At 36.8% G+C, this 17,528-nt stretch overlaps 1 protein-coding gene across 5 annotated transcripts in view; it reads left to right on the forward strand.

Annotated features, from left to right (window-relative positions):
• LOC145479955 (tudor domain-containing 6-like) overlaps positions 1–17,528 on the forward strand; it is a 129,938-nt gene that overhangs the window by 27,353 nt on the left and 85,057 nt on the right. For all 5 annotated transcript variants that reach the window (XM_081458433.1, XM_081458428.1, XM_081458429.1 and 2 more), the window contains one exon: positions 12,931–13,059. In XM_081458433.1, the coding sequence (XP_081314559.1) occupies positions 12,974–13,059 (86 nt within the window). In that variant the 5' untranslated portion in view covers positions 12,931–12,973. The remainder of the gene's footprint in view (positions 1–12,930; positions 13,060–17,528) is intronic.

A 17,528-nucleotide genomic window follows, 5' to 3' on the forward strand; every position in this document is an offset into this window, starting at 1 on the left:
ATAATATTTCTCAGTGTGAAAATATGATGGATACATCCCCTTCCTCTCCTGAAACCTGCCTGTTCCTCGCGGAGTTTAAGGTCCACAGCTAGTGATAGGCATTTCATGATGACTTTCGCTAGGATCTTACTAGGAGTAGATAATAGTACAATGCCACGCCAGTTGCTGCATTCAGAGAGAGCTCCTTTCTTTGGTATCTTGATGATGATACCCTCATTCCAGTCATCAGGGATTTTCCTTCTGTCCCATATGGTATTGAAAAGTGGCTGCAAGATGTTTGCGGTGGTCACAGCGTCTGCCTTGAACAGTTCAGCATTGAGGTGGTCTTTGCCAGGTGCCTTGTGGTTTTTAAGAGAATTAATGGCTGCAATGATCTCTTCTTTCTTTGGTGGTCCGATGTCAACACTTAGGTCCTCCTCAGCTTCTGGTATATCAGGCTCCTCTTCTGGTGATGGTCTGTTGAGGACTTCCTTGAAGTGTTCTACCCAACGTGCTTCTTGGTCTTTCTCGGTGGTGAGGAGCTGTCCTTTTCTATCTCGTATGGGGGCATTTCTACTGCCATTATATTTTCCACAGATCAATTTAAATGGAATATGAAAGTTAAATATATGCTGAAAAGTCAAAGAGGAACGATTTTGTTTTTTTTAAAACGCAAATTTTCATTTCAGTGATAAACTAAAACTAATCTAATTATCAAATAGTCACGTCCAGTCACAGAATAGTGCGTTCTTATTCTGTTGCCAGCTTTGGTGTTAACAATAAAACCATGTCAAACTAATACACAATGGTATCGAGTAATACAACTGAGGAGCGTTTCGACAAGAAGTATTGAAGGAAGAGATCTTTACTTGACCGAAATTATATCCCACATTGGTGATTGAGTCACCTCATCAACTGATAAAATTATTAATTGGCGGTTTCAGTAAGTGCCACGGAGTCTACTGCAATAATAACGAAGTTTCTTTTGTCACAAATTTGGCAGTTTTACATGTAACTAACGCAGGAAAGTTTTGGCTGAATATGAACTTTTGGCTCTCTTTCATAGAAGAGGAAATAAACAAGCTGCTAGGGTGAAGCAATATGTTTCCATTCTTTATTTGAACCCTGGCAAACACACAACAGACAACATTTCTTGAATCGAGCTATGGAAGAATCCACAAGATACGAAGCCACAGTAGCGTTCTTTGCAACAATAAAAGGAGAACTGACGTTACCTGTAATATAGCAGCTATCCCCGGCCAAAACGAGAGTGTGGTATCACTCATTACAAAAATTTAAAAAGCGTGCATCTGAACTCGAGAACGAAGTTTATCACACTGGCAACGCTAGAACTCATGCATCTTACATGTTATGTTCTACCACAAGGAAAAGAACTCAATGTTCGTGGATAGTCCCATATGAAATGTATCTTTCACCTAACATATAGTCGGCTTTTGACGCTAACTAATCGGAGCATGCATTTGGAGCAAATTGCCTTTGTTCTTAAGAGAACTCAAGGATAGCATGAGATTTGCAAAACCATATATTGCTGCTTTTCATGTGAAGTCATCACTTTCCAAAATAAGAAATTACCAATCCTTCTGAAGTTTTAGTTTCATCAGATGTGAGACCCTTTAATGAATTGATGTTTTGCAGCGTTTAAGGTCGACAGGGTTCCTCATTTTAAAGTAGGGCACGTTTGAATTTCCAAGTTTATGTGTTGTGTGACATTAAAAAGGCGGTCTGATAAGGCTCTCGAGTAGTCAAAAAGATGAGTTATTGCTCAAGTTTTTGCTAACTAGACAGTTGTTGCTCTGGAAAAAGTGTTAATTTCAATGTTTCGGAGCTCCAGAGTAATAACTTTTTATTTCGATGGCAAAACTCGATGACAGATGTTTCTGTTACTTTATGGCCGCCATGTTTGTGTCCTTCCGAGGGGCACAAACATGGCGACTCCATACAATGCTCTATAAATTTGTGTGAAACACTTCTCTGAATAACGGGAGAATGAAAAACTGCACAGACCTAAATCTTGGCGAGGTTGTTTATATATCAATCGTCTTTCATATCCCAGCTTCTTGACTTAATTTATTGAATGGTTATGATTTTTATTTTTGATGGCGTGACACTGCAAACCAGCCATATATTTTTGTCATGTTATCAAGGAAAGTAACGTAAGTATGACACGTTTTGTACAATGCACACGGGCACCTTTTAGCTACACTGCCCAGTCCCCCTTCCCACAAGGCTAATTGATTAATTGAAATTAATTAATTAAACAAACATTGAAGTTTACACCTTATTGTGTTATGGTGTTAGTGCCTGACTGAACAGCAGCCCCCTAAACCATCCCAATAGTGCACTCTGCACTAAAAAAGAAAACTGTTTTTAGACCCTGCTTTTATATGCAAAGTGCAAAATTCCATGCAAAGTGCTCAATGTCTTTGTCAAATATGTGCATGTATCTTGCGACATCTTCAAGCTAACGGAATAATTTTTGTGACTATCATACCAAGAGAATACAAAGCATGATCCAGTCTTGTTCCCAGACTGCAATCCTTTTGATTAGCACCACGAAATCAAAACCTCTTGGAGAAATTGGAAGGTGAGCCATTGTAAGTTACAGCAGATACTCTTTCTACTCATGTTCAGAAACTGTTATTGAGCTTATGTGCATGCAGCGCACAATCAAACTGGAACCATGATTTTCATGTTCCTGTTTTTGTTTCATTTCCTGAGAAACGAAATGGTATTTTTTTCACTTCAGAGGTGAACTATTTACATAGTGATTTGTAATATCCAATCAGGGTAAAGTTCGTAATTGTTAATGTAAATACGATGGAAATTCGGTCATTGCAACAAAATGTGGCACTCCGAGCATTGCAATTGCTGCTTTATTTGAAAATGGGGAATTACGACTGAAACTCTCATTTCTTGTTATTAAAATACACAAGAAAATTGCATACAGGACTTCTATTCGGATAGTATTAGTGAAAAGGAATATTATTTTGGAGATAGAGAGACCGCCAGACCACGTGATTTGTCCACTAATGCGATATTTTAAACCAATAAAAGCAGTTCGTTTTGTTTAGTTCAACGAAGAAATGGTACTGTTTTCCATTTTAGTGTGATTTATTGACATAGTGAGTATGAATGTTATCAGCCAGTAACGCTTGTAATTCACAAGGTAAACATGTTCAACAAAAATAACTTGTTGCTTCGTTCCCTCAGAAACGAAACGGTGTTGTTTACAGTTCAGGGGTGAACTATTTACATAGTGGGGGTAATATTCAATCAGAGTAAAGTTCGTAATTGTTAACGTAAATACGGTGGCAAAATTTCAGTCAAAACTCGGTGCATCGTAACAAAATGTGTCATTTGCAATATTTCAGTGAAACTCTCGTTTCTTGGTATTATCTTACACAAGAAAACTGCGAACTGCACTTGATAGTGATAGTGAAAAAGAAATATATTTTCGAAGTAGAGACACCCACACCACGCGATTTGTCCACCAATGCGATATTTTAAGCCGATGAAGCCGTTAGTTTTGTTTAGTTCAACAAAGAAATGGTACTGTTTTCCCTTTCAGAGTGATTCATTGACATAGTGAGTATGAATGTTATCAGGGTAAACGTGTGTAATTCACAAGGTAAACATGTTCAGCAAAAATAACTTCTTGAAACCAAATTTTATTTCGTGACACAAAAAGAAAAGGAAATCAAAATGTCATGCAGGTAGAAGTAATTGGCGACTTAAATGTTCTAAGTCTTACTGAAATGATGTAACGGTCTTCTAGAGAAATGAAGATATCTATTTCCGTGCTTGATTTAAATGTGATTAAGATCACAACTACGGCGACATAATTTTGGTCAATCAGAACACTTGTCAGGAATAACAATCCTGCCCCTTTCCTGTGGCTTTTTACGGGAAAAGAACACGCACTTGAAGCATTTGGACAGTACTATAGATATGATATATTGTGGAAGGTAACTAGTTCATCATATTGTAATTTAATTAATGTTGGTATAATCCAAAATAGGCACAATATGGCTTTTTATGAGGTTTTCTTGATATTGTAGGTGTTGACATCTTCCAGATATAGTTGAATTTCTCAAGTTTTGCGCCACAATTCCACTAGCTTTACTTCTTAGAGCACACTTTTAAAAATAGGAAAATTTGTATTTCGACATACCGTGGCATTTCAAGAGCTGGTTTCCATGAAAACACCGATAGCAAACCTGCAAATAACAGTCGGTCATCGGACGGTTGTCCGGTAAATTTGAGGTTTTGACAGGTAAAAGCTTAGTCTGGTCGGACACTCTGACCGGGCATTTCTGCTAGACAAAAAATAATTTAATTGGAAATTTGTGGCCGAATATGGAACAAGTTAATTCATTATACTGCCACACAATACTACGCAAAAAGGCTTTGTTATCAGTTTCGTTTTTATTCCATTTCTGAGAAATAACTTTATCATGTCGAATGCGTTGTCTCAAATTTCACGTCGAATTGTAAACACGCCACATCAGCACCACTATTCAGGCTATGTGTTAATTTACGAATTTTGCGGTGGTGTCTTGAAAGATTGTGAAGCCCCATTTAGTCTGAATTACGTTCGTCTGAAAAACTACTTGAATCTGAGGTCTTATATGTTGTTACTCGTTGTTTTTTATGTGCAAGTGTTGTGGTTTTTAGTCGTAATTTGACTTGACTAAGGCCCAGTTCAGATGCTGAAGTTTTCATGAGCTGAACTTATTTCGAATTTGGACCGACCCAAATTATCAAAAGTACACCTGTTGATTCAGACGTCGAACTTAATTCGCCAAACTTTTAGTTTAAACCAAATCACATTGAAATGTCAGCGATTTTCAGACAAAGCGAAAACTGTTTGTAAAATATGTTATAATAATGTATGCATTAGGTTCGGCTCATGAAAAGTTTGACGTCTGAATCAAAGCCGTTCCAAAGCCGAAATTCCTGGCTGAGCTAGACGGGAAGAACGGCAGGGCAGTTCCAAATTCAAATAGCCATTCACAATTGATTCAAACGCCAAACTTTTCATGTACTTAATTCAATGTATTTGGTTCGGCTCATGGAAAGTTCGGCGTCTGAATTGGGCCTAAAATATTAAATATTATGCAAATTGGATACACAGCCCAAATTCTCACGTTTTGTTTATCTGAATGCAATCGCTTTCAAAAACTTTAAAACCTCTAAAACTAAACCAAATGTATTGCCAGTCCATATGATCAAAAATCAGTTTTATAGCTCTATAAAGTTTTTTCTTACGTCTGTGGTTCAATATATTTTGAATCAGTTTCAGTGCCACAGACATGTTTTTGTGAAAAGCGTGAACGTACAAATTAGTTGCGCTTTGTAGTCATGACCACTTCCAATTTGAATTTCATCTAACTACGCAAATTTATTTATTCAATTGACTGCAAAAATTGTCGAGGGAAACTTGCTTTCAGAAAAAGTGGAAGAATTCATTTCAGCCAATTTTCAAGTCTTTGAATGTTATTGTGAGTGAGTTTTGGTCAGTTTTTGCACTGACAAGCTGTCCACGTGGGAAATTTGATCAAGTGAGTGAAGGCAAACTAGGGGTACAAACGTATGTAAATTTGTCAATTTTCAAGGGGTAAAATAATACCTGACTTACTGTAAAGGTCCCCTCTCTGGTGCTAGTATCGATTTTACACTCAGTTGACTTCTAAGCCATTTGAATTTGCAACCAACGTTTTGGTGAAGGGTCTGAAATACCGAAATGTCTCGATGTCTCTTACTTTAAGTTTCTAGCGGCAAAAAAGAATTTGTCCAATCAGACTGGCTTTTTGTCAGGTCAAAACATGTCCTTGGCCTAACAAATGACCTGCTTATAGACAAAAATTATTTGCAGGCTTGCGATAGCATTTGTATTTTAGCTTCATAATATTCAAGCGAAAGTGGAGGAATAATTGCACAACTGTCATCACACATGAGGTGTCCTTTTTGAAAAGAAAAATATACTGCATCACTGACAACGAAATGTAGAGTGTCACATCCATTCAAATCAAGGACTGCCCGGCACAGAAATGGAAAAATTATGCATCAAATGCTTTTGTCTCTTAGCTTTATTTGGCCTCACACACGATACTTTGAATTTCTGAAAAATTTGGTGGAGCTGTGCAGCCCGCTTCCCAATACACTTAGGTACCCTATTTAAGACCAAAGTCTGCGATTTTTCTAACCTATTTATGGCCTGACCCTTAAATTAATACCCTTTTTCAGACCTGCTGTAGTTCTCTAGTTCAGAATGAGGTTAAAGGTATTGTGAATGGCTTTAGTTGCTCTTCTTATCGATAATGATGAAAAAAGTAGCTTCTTCTAGAAAACATGTGGTGCAAAGCGGCACATTAGCACATATCCCCCTCACCCCAGGGCTTCTCATGCACAAGATATCAAAACCCCAGCCTTTCTCAGACTTTGAATGTCTTTCCGAGAATGAAACACTGTTTCTTTTCAAGAAATAGCTTCTTGTTGATTTTGTCCAGGGCATTGTACGTTCAGTCACCGTGGTGTGAAAATGTAATTTTGACCCCACCATACTTTGCAGCTCAGAAATAAGTGAAGTGTAATTCGCATCTGACAAAAATGCAGATATGGGATGGCGATACGTGTACATAGTATACGTGCGTATGCGTCATTGGTATGTATTCATGAGCAAATGCATTGTCTCTTCTTAACTTGACAGTTCATTGTCATTTTTGATGGCTTGACAGCTTGCAACAGGGCGAGAGAGAGTTTTTGTTTTTTGAACATGTGTATTCAGTACGTACGCACATATGCCTTCAGACAAGACTTAACTGAAACAAACATTTTGCAGTTGGGCACTTAGCAGAAAATTAACTGAATGAATATTTTTTTAAAATGGAAAGTATTTTGCTGTTGGATCAGCAATTTACTGCTTTCTGCCAAATAGAACTGGGGATGGACGCTTCGACAATCCTGCCTTCAAAGAGTGAACATTTTTTGTTAGAAAATGAACGTGGTTCAAGCAAGCAACCTATTGCCACGTGCTGGAACACAGAACTTTTACTAAGCTAAATGTAAACCATGCCATAGAAACATTGATAAAGACTCCTTTGTTCAAAGAAAGAGTGTGTAACTGCTAGAATGAACAATTTGTGTCAAATAGAAATGTAGATATCATTTCAGTTTCGATCAGGCCTGGGGTGTTCCTGTGGATGATGATATCCACTGGATAAGTCACTATCCAGCGGATGGCATGGTTTGTTTTGTTAACGCTTATCCACTGGATAATGATTCATCCCTTCATCCACCTTTTGAACAACTGGGGCCAGAGTTCTAGTTGGAGCCAATGAAGTCAATGAATATTTTCCAAGCAACGCATGCTGAAACAGTCCACAGAACTTTTCCTTGAAGAAAAATTAACTTAACGTGAGTGGCACACTTTAGAAACTTTGATAAAGAATTCTTTCCTCAAGGAAAGAGTTATTTTACCATTTGAATAAGCGATTTGTGTCAAACAGAACCAGATATATCATTTTTTTATGATCTAACTAGAATGCTTCAGTCAATAAACATTTTTCAAGGACTTGCTGATGGGTGCCAAAATACAACTACTTTTCCTTGAAGAAAAATGAACTAAACATGACTGGTGCACTATAGAAACTTTGATAAACAATTCTTTCATCAAGGAAAGAATATTTTGGAACTTTACTTGAAAATTGTGTGGACTTGTTGAAATAACTGCGCTGGTTAGTTGTTCACAGTTGTAAACTGCAAAGTACAGTGTTGGTCAAAGGGATTGTAGCACCTACACGTGTTTAACATGTGTGTGGTCTGCTTGTAGCATTTGTGGACAGTGCGTGTAAGGTGGTGTAATTAAACGTGTGTAAAATTTACTGATCTGGTAGTTACATGCATTTGCATCTAATTTTGTGTGTATGCGTGTATGTTAATTGGAGGAAGAAACCTTTGTTATTCATACACCCATTGGTGTGTATTTTGCAAAACAAAAAGCCACTCAATGTTCACACAAAAAGTAAATTTAAAAGCTGACAAGCATTGCTAAATTCATGGACAAACTCAAGCACCTATCAGACAAATACTCTTTCTTAATCTGTAGCAGCCCGCACTTCTGCTTAACATCAAAACTCTCTGAGCTTTCGTTTACGTGAAAACGTGTTTGACGTATGTCGCAACATAATGTTTAGCAACAACAACAACAACAACTTTATTATGACTCGCATATTTACAATTTTGCAGAAATATATACACATTCAGTTAAAAAAGCTTGACAATAGTAACGGCGCGAACCCGCAGATAGCCTGGGCTAATCTAGGCGGGCCACATCTATATTTATATTAGACCATTAATACATAAATAAGATTGTTATGCAACTACTTATAGAAGGATTTACAAAACCGTTTAATACAAGTACATTTACATATTTTGATCGACACTAGGAGCTATGATTTACTAGCGATAAACTAAACTTTGGGTTGAAATTAATCAGGAACTAAATTTAAGAACTTGAGTCAGGGTGTTGACTTCAACATAGTCATCCCTATCTGAAAGAGTCCCACGCACAAAATGTCATTTCAACTCCTGTTCCATTGATAACAATGAAGTAGAGTTCAACAGAAACTCGCTGACTTAATCTGCTGTTTACCCACACTTCTGCTTTAACAAAATCATAAGCATTCCTTAATTTTCAATTCATCACATTCGTGTGTAACCTTCTGACAACAACCCGCAATGTTTACACCTGGCTTGTTCGATTATTCGGCTTAAATTCCAATGGAGTTGACTACCGATAAGCTAGACTCGAGAACGTTGTGAGCTAGACTTATCAGTAGTCAAGTTTAGCCTTCAAAGAAATACAATTTAGCTTGGATGATATCACATATCCTTTATTCTTAATTAAACAATCGTCTAATATTACAATTTTATACGATGTATGGCACAGTCGAGTTAGTTTTCAACAATATCAAAAACACAATACTAGTTAAACGGCTGGTTTTATGAAAATACACATTGATTGTAGCTTTGACTGATTGCTAATTAATGCACTGTCACTGTTAGTATGGAATGAGACATGAAATAGTAACTGATTTAAAACAACTTTTTGCACTGCACAGAATTTCCTGGTTAGATTCTGGTCATGTGCTAGGCAACAATATTCAAAAAACAGATCAGATTATTTTATTTCGATCGGATCGAAACAATATGTTTTCAGATAGACAACATGCGCTTCTGAGTATGTAATATTAATGACAAATCTTTAACGGCTTTTTAAACTTAAAGTGCCTATGAAGTAAAAATAATTCCTGCTTATTTGAAAGGCTTTTCAAAGTAAACAAGAATGGCATTTTCCTTTTTGGAATATCTTTTTTAACCATGTGGCCATCGGCTGAGCGCGGTTCATGTTCTACCTGTGGTTTATTATTTTTTAACTGTGCGGCCATGGGCTGAGTGCGGTTCATGGTTTAGCCATGGTGTTTTTTTTTGTTGGTGACCAGACGCAGACCTCCGCTCGGCCAAATTTCAAGTCACGCAACGTGTGATGTTTGTTCGCCAAAAGCTGTTGAAACATTAATACACGGACAATTTTACGGATATTGTTTTCTTTGTTGTGTGTAAAATATATTTTCCTTTGGTTTTATTGAAGCGTTGGATTCAAAGGGAATAATAAACACGCTAAAAGAAAGTAATATGTCAGCCATACAATGCGCTAACGTTGCAGCTTTCACTTTCCCTAGGTGACAAATAAGATCGTGTTTACTTTGCAAGTTTATTTTGGCAGAAGCGACGGTCATTAATTTATTTGCAGTTTTGCTAGTATTTCTTGTGGTTTTAGGCAAATGAAGTAAATTCTTTGGCTGTTTCATCGCAGCGAGTTCATAGATCGGAAGGAAAGTATTAGATATTTGCAAGCCAAGCAAAGAACATGTCAGAACATGGAAGGATTACGTCATTGGTAGGGAAATAACCACCGTACTAAAGAAGCCGTGAATAACGTAATTCTTGAATTATGTGACTCGTGTGACTACTTTGCTAGCCCTTTACTCATTGAAAAACCAATTAAATTTAATCATGACTTTTACTAGTGTTATTATTGTTGCATTCGTATCGTTCATGCCCATACATATCCTGAAGAAAGTTCCAGATTAAGAACATTACGTCATCGGAGATTTCAAAATGGCTACGAGTATGACTGATGGTGCAATAGTACAGTTTTTGTTGATCAAGTGATGTGGTGTCTACAGTAATCAATGAATCATCAAGGATTACTTTGGAATGTGCACTGCGTTGTGACTGTAGTGCTAAGAAAACAGTTAAATTTTAAAAGCGCGGTTATAAGATCTGACAGATCTTCTTGTTTGCGTGATGTAGCAAGCATATAAATGTAAGGTAGACAACTTCACCTGGCTTCATTTGTCTGGGCTGAAATTCAGTAAAATATTGAAAACGGGTGGGAGGGATCTGGAAACGAGAGTGTTGCCATGGAAACACAATTTTATTATATCTGTAGGTATGCTACCTTAAAGGAGCTCAGTCATGGTGTTTTGTCTTTTTTTTTTTGGCCATGTACAAAATCTCCTTAATATGGAAGGAAACCTGAAAATGGTAGTTTACTAAGAGAAAAACTTCAAAGAGATAATAATAAACCATAGAGGAACAAGCATGGTCAAGGATGACGAAGACTGACATGGATTGCAATGACAAATTTGAAAAATTTAGGCTAAACTTTTCAAAATGTGCAAACCGTGACAGAGCTCCATTAAGAACTGTTAGTGCACCAAGTTTCAATGCTTTCTACAGCAAATTGATTTAGATACATTTATATAATATCAAACTGGGTTGAGTGGATGACATCAACAGTCCCCTAATTTGCATATTTCATCCATTTTTTAACTTGGAAAATATTTACATGATCCATGGTGGGATGATTTCACTCCACTCCTTCACTCCTTCACTGGGTCACTCATATCTGTGAATATGCTGCAGATGTTTTTATGTCAAATCAAAAACATATCATACATCACTTCCACAGTATCTATACCTGTATACCAAAATTGCCTCTTTTGCTGATCAATCATAGCAGCTTCTTTTGCCTTGAGGCCGTGATTAAGTAGGTCCATTTAATTTAGAAAGGTCTGTAAAGAAAGAAAGTATCAATGAAAAGAATACAGTGCCATGGTTAAAAGCAAATGCAGACCATTCTTGGCTTTCGTGCATTTTGCAATTTTTAAAGTTGTGGACCAAATTGTTGTTTTTGATTGATGATCGACGGGCTGGGTTAACTTTGCAGTTAAGCATGTTCTGTGATACAGCTTATCTTGCAGCATTTGCTATTAGAACTTCTATAAAGCCATTTTGTTTTTAAATTGCTTTTCTTTTCTAGGGTTTTGGGGAGCCTTCTATCAATCAATCCACAGACTTTGTTTAACTTGGTTGTTACGTGAGTTCAGCATCAACACAACTAATTTGACCAAAAGATCGCAGTCGTTCCATTGATCACTCAACAGATTTTAACTTTCTTGGAAAATGGGTTCAACAAGTGAATTAAGATCAACACAACTTTCAGTATTCAAACTGACGTCTTCTGTGTTCTATTTCATGTTCCATTTTACTCTATAGACATATCTTCCATGTGCATTTATTATCAAATGATGAGAAGTATCAAGTCACCTTTTTGAATTTGTTATGTAATCAAACTTCACTTCCTTTTTTGCTGTGAGACAAAAGCTGTGCAGATTTACCGAAGTTCTCTTTCCAATGGTTATTTTTTTGATTTTCAACATTGTTTACATTCAAATTTTTTCTTGAAAATAACAAGTTGCGATTCAGAAGGGAGTTCAAAAGACATGCAACCACATGCTTTTTCACTGCACCATGGACTAAACATAATCCTGAAACAATTGACTCTTCACTCATTGATTACTCGAGCACTTTCACTGATGTCTTCATCTGAAATTTTAAAAATTGTTTCCATTCAGTTTCTTCATTTGGGATGATAGTGTTGGGTCTTGCGAAGTGAGTTTCCGTTCAAAAGCTGTTGTTCATATTCATGCAACACACCACAACAAAAAACCACAACAAACAAAATAAAGCAACCGCTGAATGCAAGTTTTCACTAACGTCTTTGGCGTTTGTTTTTTACTACTTCCATTTAAGTTTTTTGCTAGCAAGTTTAAGTTTTTTTCTTGAAGCGGCGTGTATAACAAGAGGTGGAAAAACTGGATGTTCCCGCAGGGTAAACTTCACCGTGTTACATGAAATTGAGAAGGAATCCAGCAGAAGTTTGAGTAGCAAGTGGACAAAAACCATGTACTGAGATTATTCACATTGTTGTAAACTTCTGTGTGACTGTTTTAAATATATTCTCAAAACAAATCATTCCTAACAACACCAAATGGTGAGAACGTATTTTAAAGTTCATATGAAACACTTAAAAGTACTGGTGAAATGAAACTGATGATGAAATTTTACCTGTGTTTGCACACTTTCTCTGAACTTTGAAATTTATTTTCTCAAGTTCCCATATCTCAAGTTCCCATGGGAAATTGTTTTTGGTGTCATTTCAGGCAAACTATTTATATCTTAAGCTTTTCGAAAATGTCAAAAGAACAGTAGTATACTTATAATAATGGTGCCAGGTTTTTGTCCACAAAAAACTGGAATTGCTTGATTTCCCGTTGGATTTCATCTTAATTTTTTTTCTCACAAGCTAACTGCTTGTAATTTATTCCAAAATATACGCTTCACTGGCTCTCGCGAGACAAGACTCTCGTCTCTCCAGATGAGACTCTTGTCTAGCGAGAAATGAGGTGGGAGGGGGTAACTTACTTTTGAGCAGTACCATAGTTCATGCCCTGCTCCACAAAACCATCTGTTCTGCAAGCTGGCCAAAACAATGACTTCAATTTTTTGTTACAAACTCAGATTCACTCACCCAATCCAAAGGGTCAAGTACAGTGTGAAGTCCATGGAGGTTAAAGAGGCTACACATGTGGTCCAAGATGGAATTGGTGACCTGCAGGAGTCTCTGTTAAATTGTACACAAAGTGGCAGGTGGTTTGTTTATTTATTTACTTATTTATTTTGCTGTTGGCTTGCTGTTGTTTTTGATAATAATGATAATAATAGTACTCAAAAGCAATATACATGATATATTCTAATTATAATAAGAACCTCTCCAGCATCCTTTGATATATACTGATATATCTGATCATTTACCAGTAAAATACACAAAGTTAAACTTGGGGTTGCATAATGGAAGTAGAGTGCTACTGGTACCACCTGGAGAAACCTTAAAACTCTTTGTTGTCTAAAACAAAAGACCTGAACAAAACAAAATTAACCACATCATAATTAGTCTTTATTTAATATATCGACAAAATTCATATTTACAGCTGCATAGTCTACCATGTCTCATTCAAAAGGACACAAAAATACTTTCTAGCAAAGCATTTATCTTTATGAAAACTAAAATAAGGAAAAAAACAGTACAATTTAGCAAAATTTAGTTACAAAATTATTCAGAAACAAAACAATACTGTAGAAACAATTTGCTGTTCAAAGTTGATGTAGAGAGAAAGTATTTTCTCCACTTTATGAGCAAATAATATTAAATCCCGAAAACAACAGAAAAGGACCAAATCTGGAATTAACTACAATTTTTTTTTAATATGCATTAACAGAAAGACTCTGATCATGTACTTCCTCAAAAACTATCTTCAAGATTTTTGTAAGAGAACATCCTAAACAAGTGCTCAAAACAAGATTTTCTTTCAATTACTTTACTTGTTATAGTGGCGCCGATACTCAAGGTAGTCAGGAATTTACTTCAAACTTTTCATTTAGACTGTTTGATATGGTTCAGATATCAAATGGTTATACGTGCATAACCTAAAAACCGTTCATTGTCCTTTTCCGCCAAAATCCAGCCGGTGATCACTTCTTTCTCAGCTGGCAGCCAGCACTTAAAGTGACAACCCCGTAAGGCAAAGCCCCAGCTACTTTGACTGGGTTTTCAAATTAAAGTAAAGTAGCTGGTGGAAATCGTAAAATAGGCAAAGCACTATTCTGTCGTGGTGGTGGCAGCCTTGTAAATAAAGGATTCAATTGATACAATTGAAGGAAAGGTTACAATTATAAATAATAGTACAATAAGCTTACCTTTTATTTCTCCTTCTCGGCTGCAAAGTAGATGCTTGTCTTGATAAAAACCACCAAAATGCAAAGCTGGTGGATGGGCAACTCAGCGACAGGCAGTTTGCAAATCAAAAGTTGTCTGTGCTAATTTCTTTTTTCATATAAGAGAAGTTCCGTGAATTAAAAAGTACTTTTCAGTTTACAATAAAATGAATCTTTCAGAATTTGGGGAAAGGAAAAATGCAAAGTCAATAACAAAAGAATTTCGTTTTATACAAGTTTACTCTGAGAATGTTATTAATTAATCAAACAGAGTTTGATGGTTTTTTTAAGTCTGTTAAATTTAAGACTTATCATGATGTGGCCCTTTTTCGAGTACTAAAGAAGAAAAGAAGCGTTTGGTTATTTCTTTTCATACATACATGCATGCACTCTCGCTCGCACCCTTTGAACTTTTAGGGGTTGATAAGGGATGGGTGGATGACTCGAGTTGAGCATGAATTTTATTTATTTTTGGACCCTGAACTCTCAAGATATATCTTTCCCAGCCCTTTATGATTTTCTTTTCTTGTTATGATAGTATGTATTCTGTTTTGTCCGTAAGTCTTAGAAACGAAAATTCGTTTGCCTATTCTCGGTTTTCACCGTCATGTGATCAAAACTAAAAATTGTAACCATTCAATTAATAAATTCAGGAATCTGGCATATGATAGATGATAAACAACCTCGCCAAGAATCAGGTTTCTGCTGTTTTTCATTCGCCCGTTATTCGCAGAAGTGTGTCTCCCAAATTACAGAGCTTTGTATGGAGACGCCATGTTTGTGCCCTTCGGAGGGGCACAAAGATGGTGGCTGTAAAATAACAAAAACAACTGTCGTCGAGTTTTGCTATTGAAATGAAAATTTTTACTCGAGAGCTCCGACACATTGAAATAAATACTTCTTCTAGTGCCAGCACCGTTTATTTAGCAAAAACTAAAGCGATAACTCATCTTTTGACCTACGCGACAGTCTTCTTGGGCCGCCATTTTCATGTCACGCAACGCATAAGCTTGGAGTGCTCTATTGCAAAAAGAAGAACTCGGTCAAGCTCAAACATGTCAAACGTCACGTTCCTATATAGTCCATGGGCCAGGGCAGGTTCTTGGTGCCACTCGGGGGGAGAAAATGTGAGTGATCTCTGATGAAAGGTTGTATGAAGGACTTTTCAAATTTACTTGATAGCAATTGTGAAAGAGTAGCTTTCAGTATTTTTTGCCTACTTTTTTTCAAAATTATTGCCATGACATGGAAACGAGGCTCACATTAAAACAGTTATTTTAAGTGCGTTCTTTATTTATAATATTAATAAATGACTACATTGTACAGTAATCAGCTTTTCTTAACATTTTTGGTTAAAAACTAAAATAATAAGTTGATTTGAAAAAGAAAAACTTAAATGAAACCATGCAGCTCAAACTCGAAAAGCATCATGGGTAACGTCTAAGATGACAGTCTCGCTGCATGGTAAATACTTCAAAGTTCTTGCTAAATTTTTGCAGTTTGGACGCTTTTTATCAAGTAATGTAGAGAAACAGGGAACAATTAGTATTTTTATGCTCACTGAACAAAATACTTACAAACACTCAAGAGTCTCTGTTCGACTCAAGGAAACTTGACTGCTATGTACAGTTTCAATTGTTGTTTTATTCCTAGACCAAACTAAAGACCTGCTTTAAAAACTTGTATTATTCACTGCTCATATGATGAAAGTCTGCTAATTATTCCTATTTTAAAAAAAAGATTCCACTCTTTGAAATATTTATTGAATGCGGCTACAATTAAAAGTCTTGGGCCATTGCTTTATTCATCGGCAGAGAATACCAAGGAAGGAGAAATTCCCCAAGTCATATATCACAGGAAATGCCATAGTCGTTTTAGCACGAAGCGAGATTAGTTGGAGAGCATTTGTCAAACAACGGCCGCGAAACAGATTTCGAAGTTTAATTTGCAAAGCGAAGGGCCAAGCCAAGAGCCAAGCATGAGCGGAACTTGCTCGAAAATGTACACTTTTTGCGAAAATAAGACTGCATGTACAAGAACACGCGATCCCTTTGACTCAGTAGGTTGACTTGTATTTAGATGCTTTGGAAAGTTGCTATTGCTGCGGGTGATAGCAGGTTTATTGGCCTTGCCTGTTGTGATTTGGTAGCAGCTGAAGCGTGTTACCATGGTCGGTGCTCTTGAGATTGTACCTGACCAGATAAAGCGAGCAAGTACACTGACTTGGAAAGCAGTGAACCGGACTCGGATGAAAACCAATTTTTTTTTGATATAGAGTCTCAAGCTTACGACAAATTGTTTGAGTTTATTTGATCAGATTTATTAAATCCTGGGCTTATTTAGATGGTTGATCTGAGAGAGAAGCAGTAATCTCCATGTGATTAATGCGCGCTACTGAAATATCCGAATCAACTAAAAAGACATTTCTGAAGAAAGTTAGAAAACGATTTCCGGGACTTGTTACAATTTGAAGATCTCCCGAACAATAATAAAGTTTTTGTTCTTTCCAAAAATTTTTCAAATGCTCAACTGGCCAGAGAGATGGTAACTTTATGTAAGCAATTTGACAACAGGGCTGACTCCATGTGAAGTCAAGGAAAATAGCAAGTTGGACTGTACATCTGTAATGTAGTTCTTTCAAATAATACTGAAATGGCATGGCCACCGAAATCTTCTAAACTATGTGACAATGCAATCAATCTCCCAGCAGAACTAGATGCCTTTTTATATACTCGTCTAACTAGCAACTCAGAAATCCCAACGGAATATCCTCATCGCTACCGGTGCCTTGTTGGCAACTCTTTTGGGCAAGACAATATATATGGGATAACTGGAGGAAAACCTTCCAAGCAAACGCTATTACCATACGCAGTAAACACTTTGCAAACTGCAATGTTGAACTTATACAGATGTTAAGCTGATGTATGCATGGGATTGCCTACACGCAAATTGAGGGAATAAACACAGCACTTTGTCAACAAAAAATGGGCTTGACGCCTGATAATGATGTTCCTTTGCTGAAAAATATTCAAGTAACACTCACGTGGGATAATATTGATAGAATAGAAGAGACGCTTTATGGCGCAGGAACATCTCATCGAGTAAATGTTATTGCTGTCTAAGCCAGGCATTTTGGTCCTGGAACGTCCTTCCGCCCCCTGGAGCTGAGCAAGCTAGGACAAGGAAAAGAAACATTGATCCTCCAGCAATCTTGCTTGTACCTCCATATAACGCTGGTGATCGCACGACACGAAGGAGACATGAAACTGATGATGTTGATGCTCGAAGGAAGCTGGATCAATCCCTTTAAGGGAGAAAGGCAAGACCTAGTTGTCTATCTACGG

Source organism: Orbicella franksi, chromosome 2, assembly GCF_964199315.1.
Source record: "Orbicella franksi chromosome 2, jaOrbFran1.1, whole genome shotgun sequence".
NCBI lineage: Eukaryota > Metazoa > Cnidaria > Anthozoa > Scleractinia > Merulinidae > Orbicella > Orbicella franksi.